Source organism: Polyodon spathula, chromosome 11 (assembly GCF_017654505.1).
Source record: "Polyodon spathula isolate WHYD16114869_AA chromosome 11, ASM1765450v1, whole genome shotgun sequence".
NCBI lineage: Eukaryota > Metazoa > Chordata > Actinopteri > Acipenseriformes > Polyodontidae > Polyodon > Polyodon spathula.
The window spans coordinates 2,856,910-2,878,900 of record NC_054544.1 but is presented as its reverse complement, the minus strand read 5'-3'; the positions used below and the strand labels follow the sequence as shown (position 1 = coordinate 2,878,900).

Sequence of the window (21,991 nt, the reverse complement as noted above, 5' to 3'; positions counted from 1 at the left end):
CAGACTTGCGCTTATGTTACCTATTGGGGTCAAAGGCCACAGGAGAGGACCCCCCCCCCCCCCACCACGTGTGGTGGCTTTAATAGGCCATCCCATTACAATCCAAAGAGACCAGACATCTACACAGAAACAGAAAGTGGCATAAAGCAAGGCCAGTGTTAGAGGTCACAGGGCTTTCCTTACTGATGCATTGGCAGGGGCACTCAGTGCATCAGCTGTGATCGGCAGTGCTAGCGAGAGTGCTCAGTGGAAAGTACTAGAATGTAACTGAGACTGTCTTCAGGAACAGATGCATTCTATATATAAGATCCCTCTGGAGGTGTGAGATTTCTTAGGATTTCTTAAAAAGGGTAGGGCTCCTTTTATTTTAAGGACCTTGGCAGAGAACTACAAGTGTACATCTCAGCTCTCTAAAGAAGAGAAGGTGACTTCTACAAAAGATAAATTAATACATTTAACGTCCTGTGGCAAAGTGCCCGCCCGTGTGTATTTTGTCTTGTATGTTGTGTGTTAATGTTGGTGTATAGTCATTGGTACACAGGATATAAACGGGTCTGTGTAACACAAGTGTTTAAAATGTATATTTGTATTTAGGCACGAGGATTGCACAGCACTTTACGTGCAAGTAAAAAGTAATAATATGTGAGCACGGGGAATTGCACTTTATTAATTCACGTGCAGTTGTACCGCGACTCCAATTGAATGAATGATTAGCAATCGAGTCTCGGTACAGCTGCATAAAAGTTGCATGTTTTCACTCACTCGGGGTTGTGTGTTCGGTGAGTGGAGAACGGGATTGGAGACGGAGGCAATAATAATAATTGTAATAATAATAATAGTAATAGTTAAAATATCTGCTCACCTTTTATTTTCTGTCTGTCTGTGCACTATTAAATGCTGAGCGAGACCATTCGCTCAGCTCCACCAAACTCCACCTATCTGTCATTTATTTCGTGGTTCCTGTTTCTGGTCTGACTTCCCCCACTCTGGCCATCTTTGTGACACGTCCATAAACACAAAACAGAACAAAACAAAAAAACCCAGAACAACTTTCCTTAATAAGCTGCTCAGGCTGCTCTGCTAGGTTCCCCGTGCTGCTGCTGCAGAAGCCAAAGCAAGAGGACGTGACCTGATATGGATTGAGAAGTACAGCAACACAGGGCACTTTCAGAAACATTGTATCTTAAAACTTAAAGAATTATTTTCATATAGCACAAATTAAAATAAATAAAAAAATACATAGGTTAAATAAACGTATTATTTTGAACTACATTTCAACATTATACACTACAATCGCTTTATATATTTAACATACTTTTATGTCACATTTGTGGACCCACAGGAGTTACAGTAAAAGCCAACAGTAGAGAATGATACAGAGCACAGATCAATAGATTTTTAACAGGTAAGAAATGAAATACCACACAGAAGTACAAGACATAACGTGCAACACGTGCTGTTGAGCCGTCTTGATTCGCTGAAACTGTGGTGCAGGTGGGGCCCAGATGTCAATACTCCCTGTGAAATCGATACACTGTCCAGTAAAAAGAAAACGTGAACAATGTCCTTTTGTCATAATATCACATGTGAACGTTTCCTTGCGATCTCTGAATGCTGTATCTATTCAGATCTCTGAGTGCTGTATTTATGCAGCTCTCGGAGTGCAGTATCTATTCAGATCTTGGAGTGCAGTATCTATTCAGATCTCGGAGTGCTGTATCTATTCAGATCGCAGTGTACTGTATCTATTCAGATCTCGGAGTGCAGTATCTATTCAGATCTCGGAGTGCAGTATCTATTCAGATCTCGGAGTGCAGTATCTATTCAGATCTTGGAGTGCAGTATCTATTCAGATCTCGGAGTGCTGTATCTATTCAGATCGCAGTGTACTGTATCTATTCAGATCTCGGAGTGCTGTATCTATTCAGATCGCAGTGTACTGTATCTATTCAGATCTCGGAGTGCAGTATCTATGCAGCTCTCAGAGTGCTGTATCTATTCAGATCTCAGCGTGCTGTATTTATGCAGCTCTCGGAGTGCAGTATCTATTCAGATCTTGGAGTGCAGTATCTATTCAGATCTCGGAGTGCTGTATCTATTCAGATCGCAGTGTACTGTATCTATTCAGATCTCGGAGTGCAGTATCTATTCAGATCTCGGAGTGCAGTATCTATTCAGATCTCGGAGTGCAGTATCTATTCAGATCTCGGAGTGCAGTATCTATTCAGATCTCGGAGTGCTGTATCTATTCAGATCTCGGAGTGCAGTATCTATTCAGATCTCGGAGTGCTGTATCTATGCAGCTCTCAGAGTGCAGTATCTATTCAGATCTCGGAGTGCTGTATCTATTCAGATCTCGGAGTGCAGTATCTATTCAGATCTCGGAGTGCTGTATCTATTCAGATCTTGGAGTGCAGTATCTATTCAGATCTTGGAGTGCAGTATCTATTCAGATCTCAGAGTGCTGTATCTATTCAGATCTCAGCGTGCTGTATCTATTCAGATCGCAGCGTGCTGTATCTATTCAGATCTCGGAGTGCAGTATCTATTCAGATCTCGGAGTGCAGTATCTATTCAGATCTTTGAGTGCTGTATCTATGCAGCTCTCAGAGTGCTGTATCTATTCAGATCTCAGAGTGCTGTATCTATTCAGATCTCGGAGTGCAGTATCTATTCAGATCTCAGAGTGCTGTATCTATTCAGATCTCAGCGTGCTGTATCTATTCAGATCTCTGAGTGCAGTATCTATTCAGAGGCTGGTCACAACACAGGATTGCTTTTGTCTCTTCAGTAATGCCCACTTGCTGCCCCCAGTGTGGAGTCCTGAGAGCAGGACCAGCGCACTGGCTGGGGCAGTGCTGTACAGTAGCCTCCTGCCATTCTGGTGTGACCTGTCAGGTGGGTTAGAGGGTAGACATGGCCTCTGTTAGCTTGCTCCTTTCACTTTTCACTTGGTCTGTATGTTTGGTTTTTGAGTCTTTGGACCCTAATATAAATCTGTTTCTAGCCTATGTAACACTCCTGCATAACATTTAAGCTGCAAATTTTAAAGTGCAATTTTCATATGCTGCATACACTTTTCATTATCTGTATTTAACACATTTCTACCTTTGCTTGCTTTGCTGGGCATTTGCAGTTCTGACTCTTATGAGCCTTGGTGTCTGATATAAGAGAAAGTGTGAGGTAGGTACATGGTCTGTTTATGCCATTTGTTATATTTAACTGCAAAATAAATGCAGCCTCCCACGAAACTAAAATGGAATCCAAAACTGCTTGACACCAGGGCTCTCCCACCACAAACAGTACAGTACACGGTCACAAAACTCTCAAGAACACTACTGCCTCCTTGTGGGATAAATATGAATGACAGGGGCTGAGTGTAATAATCAAAAGAGCACAGACAGACACAACACAGGGAGAGAACATCATCCTCAATGGGTTAATGTACATTTATCTCAGGTAAAAAAAAAAAAAAAAGGCGGCTAAACATTCAAGACTCAATATTATAGCGCAACTGTCTGGAAATACATGAAGGGTTAGCGTGCCACCGGGCACTGCAGTCTCGTACAGTATAAACAGCACTGGCACTGCAGGCTTGCTGCTTGCCCCAGGAGATACCCCCTTGAGCAATGCACACACCAACAAGAAGAGCACAAGCACATTATCTGGACAGGCACAGTTCATTTTTCAACTACAAGCAAACAATTGTCCCGCCCCCCACTCTTAGAAATCAATGCTGCAGACCTTGCCTTGAAAAAGCACATTAATAACGCCGCAATCTAGCTTGTTACTAGAGTACAATGCAAGTTGCGTAGACTTGTTTATCAGTGTGAAATTACTTTTAGTTTGACACACAGCCTTAATGATGAAAGTTACGCTTACATACTGGTTGATGGCAGGATTTTCTAACGGTAAGCCTTGATCTGCTAATAGCCAAAAGCTGGTACTGCACCTAGAAATCCCATTTCTACCAGAAACCAGGGCTAAAAAACATTTTCCGAGAATGCTCTAAAGTACTATTGAATAGACACCTGTCATCATGAATTTAACATACCCCCAGAAAAGCAGGAATATGAATTCTACTAATATTAAATATAAACTTGCATTAGGCGATTAAAAAAGTAAATAAACCAAGCGTAAGTTCACTCTACTGCAATGAAAAACGACACATTCACAAAGCAACTGCTTCTGCAATGAACGCCTGTTCTCATTAATAAGGAATTCAGTTTTTAAAATACACAAAAGGCTATGCAACAAGCCTGGAATCTTTGTATTTCTCATTCAAAGAAATCCCATTCAATACTAAACCTCAGCACTGCCCAGGCTGGTTTAGTTCTGATGTTTTTCAACTGAAGTACTAACTAATACATTTAAACTAACATAAAAGCAAAAACAATGACAATGAGACCTTAATGAAGTTAAATACCAAACGCTGGGCACAGTTCAGGTTAAATTCTTTCATTTACTATTATTAGTGGATTCATACATTTAACCTCAAATACCGACCCGCATGTATTTCTAGCCCTGAACAGTGCTACCCAGGAGTGATTTTCAACTCCAGTCCCTGGTTAACCATAAATGCTCCAGATTGTTGTTTAAATCAAGGTGTAACAGTATATTTTAAATCAGCATTTTGCTTCCACCCCCTTTCAAACTGTACAGATTCTGCATTAATCAGGTTAAAACAAATGATGTTCTTAGAAAGAAAGGTATTGGGGCATCCCTCTCCCCATCCTCACCTGGAGTTGAGGACCACTGATAGGAGGTGGGCAGGACTTTGAAAGAGAATCACTAAGATAATGATTAGAGGGTGTTTACCAGGACTTACCACTAGAGGGCATACACACTGAGGCACAGGGGGTGCAATGCATTCTGCCCACGCTGTAGAAATGTCAGGCTTTTATAATGTTGTGCAAACCAGCAGCTGGGAATCCCACATAACCCAATGATGCTGTTTAACAGGCTGCATCCTCTTTAATACTCAGTGGCAGCAGGGGTCATACTTTACCCGGATACTGGGCTAGAATTTCTTTTTAAGAAAAAAAAACAAAAATGAAGGAAAAAGAGCAGAGCATACATGTGGAATACATGGCAGCATCCTTCTGCTTTTGTTTTTCTTCACAGTTCAAACGCGGGGAACTTGGATTTCATTGGCTGCAACAGATCAGCAAGAAAGTAGATTGTCCCCGCCATGCCTAAACATAAAACAAGGACATTTGAGAAATTATCAGAATGCAGCTGAACTGCTTTTATATCCTAGCATCACACTAGACTAGCTTTTAATGATGCCACGGAACGTGGAGAGAAAAAAAAAAAAGTCACAAATAAATACTAGAAAAAGTAACAAAGTTTAATTTGGTCCTTTGACGGCCATTCCCTTCTAGGTCTCACAGTAAAATTAATCCATGAACTACTTTAGAGGATAAACTGGGCTTATCAAGTGCTCCCCAAAAGCAGCGTACATGCAAAAAGGGAAATGCCATGTTTAATCAATTGTTTTGTACTCTCAAATGCACAGAATGCCCAACAATACCCGAATCACAATATTCTTGCACATATTGTAAAAAAATATACTGTGCGTATATATATATATACACACACACACACACACACACACACACACACAGTGCCTATAGAAAGTCTACACCCCCTTGAACTTTGTTGTGTCAGTGTCTCAGAGTTTCATGCATTTAAATGAGGATTTTTTTCCATTTGTCTCCACACCATACTCCACACTGTTAGGGGGATGTCACAAAGAAGGCGGAGTGTCTCCCTTGATCATGGCCCTCGAACAAGCACGGCTTGTTTGCGGGCTGTGGGTGCACTGACTCCCCCTTTGCGGGCTGTGGACACTCTGACTCCCCCTTTGCGGGCTGTGGGCGCACTGACTCCTCCCTCTTGGGCTGTGGACGCTCCGACTCCCCCGTTGAGGGCTGTGGGCGCACTGACTCCTCCCTCTTGGGCTGTGGACGCTCCGACTCCCCCGTTGCGGGCTGTGGGCGCACTGACTCCTCCCTCTTGGGCTGTGGACGCTCCGACTCCCCCTTTGCGGGCTGTGGGCGCACTGACTCCTCCCTCTTGGGCTGTCGACGTTCGGCCTCCTTCCACGCAGGCTGTGGAGGTGAAACCAGCAGGCATTCTTCCTCTGCTGGTGGAGACTTGGGTGGTGGACGCTCTGCCTTCCTCTTCCCCTTTCTCCTTCTCCTCCTCCATCTCCTCACTTTCCTCTCCTGGGCCAGTTCCTCCTCTCCCTCTTGGTCGGGGCAGACAGCCACCACGTGCCCGTACACCCCGCAGGCAAGGCACCAGCCTTGGTCCTCCAGACCACTGAGAAGCTCCTCCAGGTCCGTGCAGCCATCTCGTCAGCCTTCCATTTTTTTTATTTTATTTATTTATTTATTTTTATATTTTTTAAACAAGAAACTGCGGTTCCTGCTCTGGTCTGCGTCTAGGAGGCACTGGTAATCCCACTGCTAACACAGCGTGTAACAAAGATGGCTGGAGTGGAGGACGTCAAACCAGAAACAGGAACCAGGAAATAAACAAAGAGAGAGGTGGAGTTGGGTGGAGCTGAGCACTTGCTTGCGCTCAGCATTTAATGAATTAACAGAACAGTAAATAAAAAGGTTGTAACAAACAAAAACACAGGACACGGCACATTCACCAAAACAAACAGACAAACAAAACAGACTACACAGACAAACACGGTGAGCTTCTATTTTACTGTACGTTACTATTTTATTATCACCTCAGTCTCCAATCCCGTTCTCCACTCACCGAACACACAACCCCAAGTGAGTGAAAACATACAGCTTTTATGCAGCTGTACCGAGACTCAATTGCTAATCAATCATTCAATTGGAGTCTCGGTACAACAGCACGTGAATTAATAAAGTGCAATTCCCCATGCTCACATATTATTACTTTTTACTTGCATGTGAAGTGCTGTGCAATCCTTGTGCCTAAATACAAATATACATTTTAAACACTGTGTTACACAGACCCTTTTATATCCCGTGTACCAATGACTATACACCAACATTAACATACAACATAAATTATCATAATTGGATAAGTCTCCACCCCTCTGAGTTAAGACTTGGTGGAAGCACGTTTGGCAGCAATTACAGCTGTGAGTATGTCGGGATACGTCTCTACCAACTTTGCACACCTAGACTTGGTAATATTTGACCATTCTTCATTACAAAACTGTTCAACCTCTGTCAAGTTCCTTTGGGAGCATTGATGGACAGCAATCTTCAAGTCATGCCACAAATTGTCGATTGGATTTAGGTCGGGGCTCTGACTGGGCCACTCAAGGACATTTACCTTTTTGTTCCTTAGCCACTCCAGTGTAGCTTTGGCTGTGTGCTTTGGGTCAATGTCATGCTGAAAGGTGAACTTCTGTCCCAGTTTCAGCTTTCTTGCAGAGGGCAGCAGGTTTTCCTCAAGGACTTTTTCTGTACTTTGCTCCATTCATTTTCCCTTCTATCCTGACAAGTGCCCCAGTCCCTGCCGATGAGAAACATCCCCAGATGCTGCCACCACCATGCTTCACAGTAGGGATGGTGTTCTTTGGGTGATGCGCTGTGTTGGGTTTGCGCCAAACATAACGCTTTGCATTTAGGCCAAAAAGTTCCATTTTAGTTTCATCAGACCACAAAACTTTTTGCCACATGGCTACAGAATCTCCTGAATGTTTTTTTGCATACTTCAAATGGGATTCAAGGTGGGCTTTCTTAAGTAATGGCTTCTTTCTTGCCACCCAACCATACAGGCCAGATTTGTGGAGTGCTTGGGATATTGTTCTTACATGCACACTTTGACCAGTCTTGGCCATAAAAGCCTGTAGCTCTTGCAAAGTTGCCATTGGCCTCTTGGTAGCCTCTCTGATCAGTCTCCTTCTTGCTCGGTCATCCAGTTTGGAGGGACAGCCAGATCTAAGCAGGGTCTTGGTGGTCCCATACACCTTCCACTTCTTAATAATTGTCTTGACCGTGCTCCAAGGGATATTCAAGGCCTTTGATATTTTTTTATACCCATCCCCTGATTTGTGCCTTTCAACAACTTTGTCCCAGAGTTCTTCTGAAAGCGCCTTGGTGCTCATGGTTGAGGCTTTGCTTTGAAATGCACTACCCAGCAGAGAGAACCTACAGGAGCTGCTAAATTTATCCTGAAATCATGTGAATCACTACAATTTAACACAGGTGGAGGCCACTTAACTCGGTGTGTGATTTTTGAGGGCGATTGGTTACACCTGAGCTCATTTAGGATTGCTATTACAAGGGGTGTAGACACTTATCCAGCCAAGCTATTTCAGTTTTTATTTTTAATTAATTTTCTACAGATTTCTAGAATATATTTTATTCACTCGGACGTTGTGGGGTAGGATGTGTAGATAAATGAATAATATATATATATATATATATATATATATATATATATATATATATATATATATATATATATATATATATTTAATTCCAGGCTAAAGGGCAACAAAAGGTGAAAAATTTGAAATCGGATGTAGACTTTCTATAGGCACTGAATCCAAGATTACATCTCCATAGAGTCACCACAGTTCGTCCAACTCTTATCTTTCATACCTTCAAACAGGGAGAAGGGAGTGTCGGGGGTCCTGCAGCCATGCTTTCCATAATCCAGACACCATTCAGCAAACTTGGGACAAGAGGAGAAGGAAAATACAAATACTGAGCAACAAGGGGACAAAAAAGAAGCATAGGTCAAGTGCAAGGCTAGCCATGTGTGTTTGCTATGCTAACACAGTACAACATTAGCCCTTTTCATGTCAAACTCATGTGTAACATTGAGTTACAATACTGTGCTACAATGAATTGGTACATAACAATGGCCTGCCCTGTACAGTAGTAGACAAACATTTTTGTAATCGCTGGGATCTGACTCGGTGCTCTCGTACATACCTTACAAGCCCTGTACAGGTACTTGGCATCCTGGGTGAGCTTGTACAATGCCAGGAAGCCATAGGCATTGCCGCCTGCCCCGTGGCACAGCCCATACCCCTTCTTCAACAGTCCTCGCTGCCAAATCACCTCACCGCACTGCACTGCATCAGACAAGTACTGGTCAACTCCAAACATCTGAAAAGGAAAAGGAGAAATTACTATTGTTCATTTGAAAAGATAGTATGCATGTGTATTAGGGATGGGATGAATACAGCAGTTCTGAATAATTTTCTTAAGGTCTCTCTGAACCGACACATTTCAATTGAAAGCCAGTTAAACTTTAAAAAGACCATCACCATGTTCAAATTAAATGTGGGTTCTGTTTTTTAATTATTTTTTTTAAACCCTACCTGAAGATTATGCACACAGCACAATCTATTTTTGTGACTTAAAAGTTTAACTGGCTTTCACTGAAACTGTCGGTTCAGTGAGACCTTAAAGGAAAATCGTGATATCTGTGCATTAATTCAAAGTGCAAGGCAAAACAGTCAAGCAACTTCAGATCAACTGACTGCAAATTTCAACCTGGGGCACGAGCAGCCAGTTTCACCAAAAACGGTCCACCGAGAACTCCACAGAGCGGGATACCATAGTCGGGTTGCAGTGCACACACCGCTCATCACACCTGGCAATGCACGTTTGTGAGTCCAGTGGTGCAAAGAGCACAGGCAATGGACTATCGAGCAGTGGAGAAATGTGATTGTGCTTGGTTCCAACAGTGAAGGGTTCTGGTGGTTCCGTAATGTTGTGGGGTGCATTTTCCTGGAATGGTTTGGGTGCACTCATTCCCTTAGAAGGAAAGGTCAATGCTAATCGCTACTTAATGGTACTGAGTGATCATCTTCACTCCGTGTTGCAGCATTTCTTTCCTGCCGGGGGGTGTCTTCCAAGATGACAATGCCCCCATTCACAGAGCACGTGTGGTCCCCAATGGTTTAATGAGCATGACACTGATGTTATCCATATGTCATGGCCTTCTCAGTCACCAGATCTGAACCCAATCGAGCATTTATGGGATATTCTGGAACAACACCTGAGACAGCGTTTTTCACCTCCATTAACCAGGTGTGAGTTGATTGACTTTCTCGTGGAAGAATGGTGCCGCATCCCTCCTGCAGAATTCCAGAGGCTGGTAGACTCTATGTCACAACGTATACAGGCCATACTGGCCGCACATGGTGGCCCAACACCCTATTAAGTGACTTTACATTGGTGTTTCCATTTAGTTCCATTACCTGTATATGTATTGTAACAGAGTAGCACTCACTCTGGTTCATTTGCCCTTTTAAAAACCATAGACCCGACACAAAACTTGTTTTTTGTAGCTTGCAGGACAGCTAAGCCGTTTACCTGACAAATAACCAAAAACAGAGTTTTAAACATGAACAGGAAACAATACACATAGTTTCTGTTTGCTTACTCTTAAGATGCACAGTCGGGCACTTCACGCTGCAGTTGCCCAGAAGAGAACAACTGCTTTCTTTAAATACTCTGCACCTGGCTCGAATTTACAGTAACAGCCATGTGCAGGCGATAATCAAATAAATCAACAAACAATAATTAAACACATTTATGTCTTTGGCAGTGAGGATTTTAACCCCCTCTCTGTTCTGCAACAGTATATATATAACATTGTCAGAGCAGAAGGTAGCAAGTTTTCTTCCAGGACAACCTTGTACTTGGCTTGATTCATGCGCCCTTCACAAAGACAAATCTGCCCGATTCCAGTCTTGCTGAAGCATCCCCAGATGAGTCCAATTTTCAGCTTTGCCCAACATCTGGTAGTCTAATGGTTAGACGGAGACCTGGAGAAGCCTACAAGCCACAGTGTCTCGCACCCACTGTGGAATGTGGTGGAGGATCGGTGATGATCTGGGGGTGCTTCAGCAAGGCTGGAATTGGGCAGCTTTGGCATGAATCAAGCCAAGTACAAGGTTGTCCTGGAAGAAAACTTGCTTCCTTCTGCTCTGACAATGTTCCCCAACTCTGAGGATTGGATTTTCCAGCAGGACAATGCTCCATGCCACACAGCCAGGTCAATCAAGGTGTGGATGGAGGACCACCAGATCAAGACCCTGTCATGGCCAGCCCAATTTCCAGACCTGAACCCCATTGAAAACCTCTGGAATGTGATTAAGAGGAAGATGGATGGTCACAAGCCATCAAACAAAGCCGAGTTGCTTGAATTTTTGCGCCAGGAGTGGCATAAAGTCACCCAACATCAATGTGAAAGACTGGTGGAGAGCATGCCAAGACGCATGAAAGCTGTGCTTGAAAATCAGGATTATTCCACCAAATACTGATTTCTGAACTCTTCCTAAGTTAAAACATTAGTATTGTGTTGTTTAAAAATGAATATGAACTTATTTTCTTTGCATTATTCGAGGTCTGACAACACTGCATCTTTTTTGTTATTTTGACCAGTTGTCATTTTCTGCAAATAAATGCTCTAAATGACAATATTTTTTGGAATTTGAGAGAAATGTTGCAGTAGTTTATAGAATAAAACAAAAATGTTCATTTTACCCAAACACATACCTATAAATAGTAAAACCAGAGAAACTGATAATTTTTCAGTGGTCTCTTAATTTTTTCCAGAGCTGTATATAAACATTGTTTGCATAGACGCTCACATAGTCCTAAAGGAATTAAAGATTTAGTTGTTAAACTTGCACAGTAGGTTTTTCTGTGCATCATGAATAGATTTCGGGGCTGCAGGAGTCAGGTCTATAGAAGGAAGAACTGTAGGGCGTGGAGCACATGTGGTCTAAAATATCTGCACTCAAACTGTATCTTGCACACCTGAAGCATGAACCAGTTACAACTTGCAAGGAATCTCTTAATCTCTACATTGCTGGAAGAAACTGCTTCAATAATTGTACTTGGGAGTCACAAGACAATAGCATAAACCGCCACTGCCAAATAAGTGAAACATATGCAAGTCTGACACACAGACTGACAAATGGGCAGACTCGATATACCCCCTAAATTCTGACACCATAAACGAAGAATGTCAATTTTCATCACAATTGGACAAGCAGTTCTCTAGACGTGAAGTGTACGGCTGTATTCCCAGATAGCTGTCTCCACTATATACCCATCGCTGGCAATATGCATCCCCAGGATGAGGTAATAAAACCAGAACACTTCAGTGTACTCCAAGACACATTCACTTGAGATTGTGAGAGTCAGCATCTAGTACAAAAAATGTATTGCAGCCCTAAAACTAGCACTGCTGCCAAAAAATGGTTTGTCACATACACCAACTTCTATGTGTCGGTCAGCGTGATTGAATTAGATATTGAAAAACCCCGATCTGTGCACTTGCATTATTTTTGAACTGGACAGGGTGGATTTAGTTATCACTGTATAAATGGACATATAAAACCATGTGCTTTGATGAGTCTTCAAAGGCTAAGCCTGTTGACTCAGCAATAGCTTCAGGCAGAAGAGAAAACAAGTCTAGGGGAGTAGAAGCATGTCAGGAATGTTGGGCCCTTTGAAGGATTTTTTTTTTTACCATCTGGAAGCTGACTAGTGAACACTTTATTGCATAACAGAGAACATAGAAAGAAAGAACACAGCCTACTTTTTCATACTTAAGTGTGCTTCCATCAATACCAGGAAAAACAAAATCAAGTAGAAAAGGGTACGGGTAGTCGTTGTACTGTGCACCCATGTTTCTTTTCTTACGGAACGAGCCAAAACGTCTCCCAACTTGACTGTGACTCACCGTCAATTTGCTCTTACTTAAGAGCGCTGACTTGGTGGCATCTGTGTATTGTTGGAAATTTCCAGCTCTCCCTCTTCCCTCCTCCCTCCCCTCTCTGAAAACAAGACAGATCAGTCAAACAGCTCTGCTCAGTGCGCACCACCCTGTGTCACAACGCGTGGAACAGATCAGTCAAACAGCTCTGCTCAGCGCGCACCACCCTGTGTCACAATGCGTGGAACAGATCAGTCAAACAGCTCTGCTCAGCGCGCACCACCCTGTGTCACAATGCGTGGAACAGATCAGTCAAACAGCTCTGCTCAGCGCGCACCACCCTGTGTCACAACGCGTGGAACAGATCAGTCAAACAGCTCTGCTCAGCGCGCACCACCCTGTGTCACAACGCGTGGAACAGATCAGTCAAACAGCTCTGCTCAGCGCGCACCACCCTGTGTCACAACGCGTGGAACAGATCAGTCAAACAGCTCTGCTCAGCGCGCACCACCCTGTGTCACAATGCGTGGAACAGATCAGTCAAACAGCTCTGCTCAGCGCGCACCACCCTGTGTCACAATGCGTGGAACAGATCAGTCAAACAGCTCTGCTCAGCGCGCACCACCCTGTGTCACAATGCGTGGAACAGATCAGTCAAACAGCTCTGCTCAGCGCGCACCACCCTGTGTCACAATGCGTGGAACAGATCAGTCAAACAGCTCTGCTCAGCGCTCACCACCCTGTGTCACAATGCGTGGAACAGATCAGTCAAACAGCTCTGCTCAGCGCGCACCACGCTGTGTCACAATGCGTGGAACAGATCAGTCAAACAGCTCTGCTCAGCGCGCACCACCCTGTGTCACAATGCGTGGAACAGATCAGTCAAACAGCTCTGCTCAGCGCGCACCACCCTGTGTCACAATGCGTGGAACGGATCAGTTAAACAGCTCTGCTCAGCGCGCACCACCCTGTGTCACAATGCGTGGAACAGATCAGTCAAACAGCTCTGCTCAGCGCGCACCACCCTGTGTCACAATGCGTGGAACAGATCAGTCAAACAGCTCTGCTCAGCGCGCACCACCCTGTGTCACAATGCGTGGAACAGATCAGTCAAACAGCTCTGCTCAGCGCGCACCACCCTGTGTCACAATGCGTGGAACGGATCAGTCAAACAGCTCTGCTCAGCGCGCACCACCCTGTGTCACAATGCGTGGAACGGATCAGTCAAACAGCTCTGCTCAGCGCGCACCACCCTGTGTCACAATGCGTGGAACAGATCAGTCAAACAGCTCTGCTCAGCGCGCACCACCCTGTGTCACAATGCGTGGAACGGATCAGTTAAACAGCTCTGCTCAGCGCGCACCACCCTGTGTCACAATGCGTGGAACGGATCAGTCAAACAGCTCTGCTCAGCGCGCACCACCCTGTGTCACAATGCGTGGAACAGATCAGTCAAACAGCTCTGCTCAGCGCGCACCACCCTGTGTCACAATGCGTGGAACAGATCAGTCAAACAGCTCTGCTCAGCGCGCACCACCCTGTGTCACAATGCGTGGAACGGATCAGTCAAACAGCTCTGCTCAGCGCGCACCACCCTGTGTCACAATGCGTGGAACAGATCAGTCAAACAGCTCTGCTCAGCGCGCACCACCCTGTGTCACAATGCGTGGAACAGATCAGTCAAACAGCTCTGCTCAGCGCGCACCACCCTGTGTCACAATGCGTGGAACGGATCAGTCAAACAGCTCTGCTCAGCGCGCACCACCCTGTGTCACAATGCGTGGAATGGATCAGTCAAACAGCTCTGCTCAGCGCGCACCACCCTGTGTCACAATGCGTGGAATGGATCAGTCAAACAGCTCTGCTCAGCGCGCACCACCCTGTGTCACAATGCGTGGAATGGATCAGTCAAACAGCTCTGCTCAGCGCGCACCACCCTGTGTCACAATGCGTGGAACAGATCAGTCAAACAGCTCTGCTCAGCGCGCACCACCCTGTGTCACAATGCGTGGAACAGATCAGTCAAACAGCTCTGCTCAGCGCGCACCACCCTGTGTCACAATGCGTGGAACAGATCAGTCAAACAGCTCTGCTCAGCGCGCACCACCCTGTGTCACAATGCGTGGAACAGATCAGTCAAACAGCTCTGCTCAGCGCGCACCACCCTGTGTCACAATGCGTGGAACAGATCAGTCAAACAGCTCTGCTCAGCGCGCACCACCCTGTGTCACAATGCGTGGAACAGATCAGTCAAACAGCTCTGCTCAGCGCGCACCACCCTGTGTCACAGCTCTGCTCAGCGCGTGGAACAGATCAGTCAAACAGCTCTGCTCAGCGCGCACCACCCTGTGTCACAATGCGTGGAATGGATCAGTCAAACAGCTCTGCTCAGCGCGCACCACCCTGTGTCACAATGCGTGGAACAGATCAGTCAAACAGCTCTGCTCAGCGCGCACCACCCTGTGTCACAATGCGTGGAACAGATCAGTCAAACAGCTCTGCTCAGCGCGCACCACCCTGTGTCACAATGCGTGGAACAGATCAGTCAAACAGCTCTGCTCAGCGCGCACCACCCTGTGTCACAATGCGTGGAACAGATCAGTCAAACAGCTCTGCTCAGCGCGCACCACCCTGTGTCACAATGCGTGGAACAGATCAGTCAAACAGCTCTGCTCAGCGCGCACCACCCTGTGTCACAACGCGTGGAACAGATCAGTCAAACAGCTCTGCTCAGCGCGCACCACCCTGTGTCACAACGCGTGGAACAGATCAGTCAAACAGCTCTGCTCAGCGCGCACCACCCTGTGTCACAATGCGTGGAACAGATCAGTCAAACAGCTCTGCTCAGCGCGCACCACCCTGTGTCACAACGCGTGGAACAGATCAGTCAAACAGCTCTGCTCAGTGCGCACCACCCTGTGTCACAACGCGTGGAACAGATCAGTCAAACAGCTCTGCTCAGCGCGCACCACCCTGTGTCACAACGCGTGGAATGTCGTGTTGGTTAAGCAATTAAGAAATGTTTAGAGCCGCCCCCCCACCTGATCTCTTGTTATTAATGTTTAGGTGTTCCACTTACCTTGTAGGCCTGAATGAGCATGTAGACCACTCCTGGCGCCCCGTGGCACCAGTGCACTAGTAAATCCTGTGTGTCACCGATGCAAGGTGGGTAGTTTCCAGACGGAAACTTGAGCTGGCACAGGAAGTCCACACTGGGCTTCACCAGTCCTACAAGCTTATCCTGGCTCACCACGAATCCAGGCTGAAAAGAGACAAAATAAACCAGTTACCATATTACTATACAGATTTGCCTCTGAATGTCTGATTCATGGTTAAACCAGCTGTAACATTATTTATTCATCTTTGCACCTCTGTCCCTGACTACATAACTTTCAGTGTTGATATTTATAGATACCTTGTGTCTTGGCAAATATTTAGCATTTTCTTTAAATTAAAACATGTTTTCTTTATTGACCATATTTTAAATGAAGCGATTGTGAATTGTTAATGAACAAGACTAACAACATTCACTCTAGTGTTTGAAATGTGTCATTTCCCCACAGACATGTGTACAGAATGTACTATACATTCAAGTGCTTTTATACAGACAGCTGCTATTCTACAACAGCCATCAGACTAACAGCCATCTCCTGGGTCCCTGAGCTTTCACGATTCTTACATACAGGTTTGATGTATTTGAAGGTCTCATCCAGTACATGGGAATCCTGCTTCACTACGGACCGGTGCAGACGCAGGAGACTGGGAAGATCAGATACAACAGCATGGACACAGCATGAGCAGCGCAGGGGCTTTGAAACGCTATTCAGGACTGCAGAAGGGTTAATCCTGGGGTCATGGAGAAATCCTAACACTCTGGCCTGGCTAAATTCCCTCCCCACCTACCATGATTAGTCTCTAAAAACCAAACAAACAAAAAGTTTTCCAGGTCACCTCTGTAAATGAATGCATGTTCTCTGCTGGACGACATATCTTTGGGTGGGTCTGTTTTTTAATTTTAGGATTTTGTTGATTATTATAGGACACTGACCTGAATCTAAGCTGGTGGAAAGTGGAAACAACTTAATAGAATCACTAGTGAACAGAATCAACCGCATGTTGTAATACAAAATTGCAATCCCTTTGCTATTCAACCAGTAAAAAATCAGACCGCTTGTGTTCAGAACCGATCTGTGTGATCAAAATGAAGGTGTACAAACCTGATCCCATTATTATTTATTATTATTATTATTATTATTATTATTATTATTATTATTATTATATTTTCATAGTATTCCGATATCTCACAGGGGTAGGAGGACTAGGTGAAATGTGATCGTGTTTCTCACCGTCCGAGACAGTCGTCTGCTTCCTTGACCCTTTGCAGTTTGTGGAACACCACAGCAGCCACAGCCAGCGGACCTGCATCCCCACACAGGAAGGTCACCCAACGCCGTGTCAGACAGCTCAGGTTCCTGTTGACAAACTCCAGCGCCCTCTGCAGGTAGGAGGAGTCTCTGTACACATTGTAAAGATGCAGGTAAAGCAGCGCAATCCCTGAAGACGACACAGAAATCGAATTGAAAACACACGTCGTTGAGTGCACTGTTAAGATGCAAAGTCTGCACGTACAACAGCTCACCTTATACCTACTGCCATAATCACATCACAGGATTTCTCCCCACTGTGAATGAGGATGGACTATTATGAAGGTCCAGTTGAAATGCTGGAACTAGTCAAGCTCTACCATACAGCTGCAATCCCTGTCCAGAGCTTACCTGCCCAGCCTGTGTAGCCACTGCAGTCCCTGGAGTCGGCTGATTTCAGCCCATGCTCCATCTGCTCCAGCAGCTCAGCAACCTTACCGCTCAACCGGCCAGCAAAGTTAGGGGTCAGCTGCAGGCAATGAAACATGTGTGAATGCAATGCCTATCTCTATGTAATTACTACTTCACCAGTGAACAGAACCATCATTACTAGGGCCTGTGTTTGCCAGAAATTGCAGTGGTCTTCCCTGAAATGACCCTCCATTTCCGAAATCACTAATGTCCAACTTTAATACTAATTGTATAATATGAAGTATTATACTTTAAACTTCAATTAAAAAAATAATAAAGCAAAACAACAACATCCAAAACCACCAATCGCCGTGAAGCTGAGATTGAAGCTGCTGTGTGTGTTTCAGACTATGGTGAGGCTTTTCTGTGCCCCACGTGTGTGCTGTAGGACAGAGACTGCCCTTCAGTTCACTCAACTCTCCTGTGCGGAAAACATGGTTAAGGATATAGATCTGTGCTTTGGAAGTACATGAGTGATTGAACAGAGCGGAACAAGCTGGACTGACCAAGCTTCTGCGCCACTGTAAAGTGTGTGTAATGTATCACTTTTTTCAAAAAATATATATACACACACTAGCTTTAATCATCAGTTGTTGGTAAAATAACAGCAGTATTCTAAGCTAAACTAAAGAAACTTCTTAAATACAAGGTTCTTAAAGTGTCACTTAATCAGAAGTGACTAGGTTTCTAGGTTCAATTTAAGTGCTATATATTTGGGGATTTTCAAAAAAATGTTATCGCTTTGTTAAAACCTGCCACAAAGCACATTTTGACATGTCTCTGTTTGTATCATACCCCAGTTCCAGTTTATTTTTAATTTTTATTAAAAGCCAGACTTCAAAATCAATTGCCGGATTTAAAAACATCAAAATTAAAACTCAAGATTCAGTTATCTGGAAATGCTTTTTAGATGGCAAGGGGTTTGGGCAGAATCTCATGAAAGGTGATTTATCTGTCAGCAATGAAGCCTTTTCATACAATTCTGAAAACACGTATTCCCGAATGAACACACTGTGCAGATAATTTCTGTTTTAATTTAAAGGGACTGGCAGTATCTGCACCTCACTCACTGCTTTGTTTGTTAGTTTTAGGGATTTGATATTACTCAGTATTTAATACTGTCTGTAGCATAAATACAGATATTTGTGGTCTGTGGAAAAATCCCTAAACACCAAGGCAGTATCTACCTTAGACAAGGTTGTGAACCTCTGTCTGTTCACTTCTAATTTCTAAAACATTAAAGTTCATTTGTCGTTTTCACAAAAAAAAAAAAAAAAAAAAAAAAAAAAAAACACGTGCAAAATGTGCACTGGAGCAAAAATAGTTTCTAAAAAAGAAATCAATCTGTGTTACATAAATTAATTTTCCTTGCCTCTTTTACATTGAATACATATACAATACATACTATATTTTGCTGATGTATCAAGCTGCCTAATTACTTCTGCACAGCCAGCTGGCATCTGCAAAGTGCTGATTCAACACCGCTCTGTTCTATAGTCAGTAGGGGACCCGCCATTATTACCCAGCTCAGTAAGGTTACAGTCTAATCCTCCTCATTGTGCTGCAGAGATACTGTCAGACTGGCTGCAGATTGAAATCTGCAGCTCAAATAAAAGGGCAACATTAAAACATGGATAACCGGCTTTTAATAAGGTGGGGGTTAAAAAGCAGAAACTGTGAACCCTTACGTTGGAATCCTACCCCAAATTAACTAGGATTTTAACTGAAGGGAAACTGTGAAAGCGAATGTGTAGTACTTTTTTTTGATGTGTATGTGTTACAGTCATTTCATCAAACTAGGCATTTAATCAGTCGAAAACGCTCAAGGTTTTTGGACACTATCCAAATTGCACTTAATGTCCAGTTCGTGAAAGATATGGTCAGCTGCTGTCCTGAAAGGAGGGGTTTACAAGCTGTCTCAGTGTTCACAGCTGGTGTACCTAGAGTTTTGCAGCCTGTGAATTAAACTGTACTATTGCCTGATCATCACCCAACCCACCCACACTACTGGCAAGAGGCTCTGTGTTAAATTCCTGCCCACCTGGAGGTTGCCATGCAGACATACCAGCACAGGTGTAAATCACATCTCTGCAGTAAACACAGTGGGGCATGGTCACCTCTTGGATGGAAGAACTCAAAGCAACATTTTGTTGGGTGTTCCCTTTTTACACTTATACAAGTTTACCCCTGGTAAAGCTGCTTGTTAATGTAGCATTTTCCCATGCTTATACATCTACTATGTGAACCTCCTGCCCTATGTTAAATATTAGCTACCAATACTCCTACTTGCACTAGGGTGATGCAAGTCTGATATTGCATGCAACTGTACATATTTTACAGAGCTAAAGTCTGGTATTGCATGCAACTGTACATATTTTACAGAGCGGAAGTCTGGTATTGCATGCGACTGTACATATTTTACAGAGCTAAAGTCTGGTATTGCATGCAACTGTACATATTTTACAGAGCGGAAGTCTGGTATTGCATGCGACTGTACATATTTTACAGAGCTAAAGTCTGGTATTGCATGCAACTGTACATATTTTACAGAGCGGAAGTCTGGTATTGCATGCGACTGTACATATTTTACAGAGCTAAAGTCTGGTATTGCATGCAACTGTACATATTTTACAGAGCGGAAGTCTGGTATTGCATGCGACTGTACATATTTTACAGAGCTAAAGTCTGGTATTGCATTCAACTGTACATATTTCACAGAGCTAAAGTCTGGTATTGCATGCAACTGTACATATTTCACAGAGCTAAAGTCTGGTATTGCATGCAACTGTACATATTTTACAGAGCTAAAGTCTGGTATTGCATGCAACTGTCACAACGTGGCTGTAGTGTATTGTACTCACCCTACCCTGTGGGTCAAAATAGGCCTGGGTGCAAGATGGGGTCCCGTCATAATCTTTGTACGCATTCTTTACTGCTCGCTGTTCCATATCTGCAGCGAAGCAACTTCTAGGCCTATACAGTGACAGCGTGTTCTTAACTTGCTTCGCGGCTAGCACAGTTCATTTCCCCAGCTGTAGTACTTGGCTTCGTCTTCTGTAAGACACTGAACTGACGTTCAAGGACCGTTGTAAACAAAGACCGAGACAGACAGGCCTATGTAACTGTTCAATGACACTACATACACGCTGCATGCACATCTAGATATTTTGTGTTAGTTTTTTTGGCTGAATTTAGGATGTCTATGCAAGGATCTTTATGATAGAAAATCATGCAGAAAAACCTTACAGGAATGTGTCTGTTGCTGCTGGTGCACTGTGTAAACGTACATGGGCTTGCACTGCTGTAGGGATTACGTCAAAAATGAATATTTAAGCAGTATGTATCTATCGCGTTTTTCAGAGTTCGATATTTTTGCTTTCTAAAAAAAATAGTGTTGTACATGGTATTGTTATTCACTATATCGTACGTTTCTTATAGATGAGGTACGGCCTCAGATAGCGCATTTCATGTTTTAACACGGGTCACAAATATTTGATCGTCCCTTAGATGAAAGAAAATCGACGCCTTTTAAAGGGGAAGTGTGCGTTTTTAGGAGTTCTGTTACGTCAGCGCGCTCTCAGTTGAAAAGCTACAATACTGGTATTTTCTGAAGTTGATCATTTTTTTCTACGGATAAAGTTTTGCGTGCGTGCGTGCGTGCGTGCGTGCGTGTGTGTGTGCAGGGGCGCTGGAACTAGGGGTGCTGGGGTGTTACATACCTTTCGACTTTAATTACCATTGCTTGGTTCAAGCCATACAACACGCAGCACACGTCGAAGCACATCACTGTGAGGAACCCCTAAATATGTCCCATAAACGCAAGCCTTGACCTTCTACATACATACATACACGGTAAATCTGAGCCAGCGAGTAAACCAGGGGCTACATTCGCTGAAGTACAACATGTTTGGGGATATTGCTGGCCGTTTTTTTCTTACAAACAATACTACAAATTAAACAAACCAACCTTTATTTCACTGTAGCTTGAGAGGAACAAAGGGGCAAACCGTGGGACAGTAGGGCTGGTTCATACTTCATAATTACCCTATTTGATTTCAGGTCGCAGACATGAGAAACTGCTGTACGACTTTCCAAGAAAGACGCGCATGATGCAAGATGATGCAAGGTTGGTGCAACACCGGTGCACGCTGTCCAGCTGTTCATTTTCATGATAACTACTTAGCTTATCGCAGCTGCTACCAATCATCAGACACCAACCTCTCATTTTACCACCACTGAAACCATTCTGTCAACTAAAAACGTCTTAAAACCTTTATACACATAGTCTTTGAAAAGCATCGCAATATACCGTAATACCTTAATCATTTTTAAATATCACCATTGGCGGTTGAATTCGACCACATTTAACATTGATGGCTGCCCTAATTTTCTAAAGCTTCTAGAATGGTTCGCTACCCCTACGACTAACAATACCTCATAATGAATAAGATAAGAAAGATAACATT

General features: G+C 43.9%; 1 protein-coding gene across 1 annotated transcript; it reads right to left on the bottom strand.

Moving 5' to 3' along the window:
* Positions 1-1,533: 1,533 nt before the first annotated feature.
* Positions 1,534-20,885, bottom strand: LOC121322982 (glutathione S-transferase LANCL1-like). The gene is made up of 8 exons (XM_041263660.1): positions 20,387-20,885; positions 17,466-17,583; positions 17,037-17,244; positions 16,374-16,449; positions 15,770-15,952; positions 8,943-9,119; positions 8,607-8,679; positions 1,534-5,195 (listed from the first exon to the last, which is right to left on the bottom strand). Exons 1-8 carry the CDS (start codon positions 20,471-20,473, stop codon positions 5,119-5,121), a joined length of 999 nt encoding a protein of 332 aa, XP_041119594.1. The 5' UTR covers positions 20,474-20,885; the 3' UTR covers positions 1,534-5,118.
* Positions 20,886-21,991: the final 1,106 nt, after the last annotated feature.

Excerpts from the sequence above, each read along its gene's own strand:
- LOC121322982 (XM_041263660.1), bottom strand. The coding sequence starts at position 20,473 with ATGGAACAGCGAGCAGTAAAGAATGCGTACAAAGATTATGACGGGACC. Across the intron at positions 17,245-17,465 it reads TGGCTACACAGGCTGGGCAG|GGATTGCGCTGCTTTACCTG; the intron begins GTAAGCTCTGGA and ends TGTCGTCTTCAG. Across the intron at positions 15,953-16,373 it reads CCTTCAAATACATCAAACCT|CCTGGATTCGTGGTGAGCCA; the intron begins GTATGTAAGAAT and ends GTCTCTTTTCAG.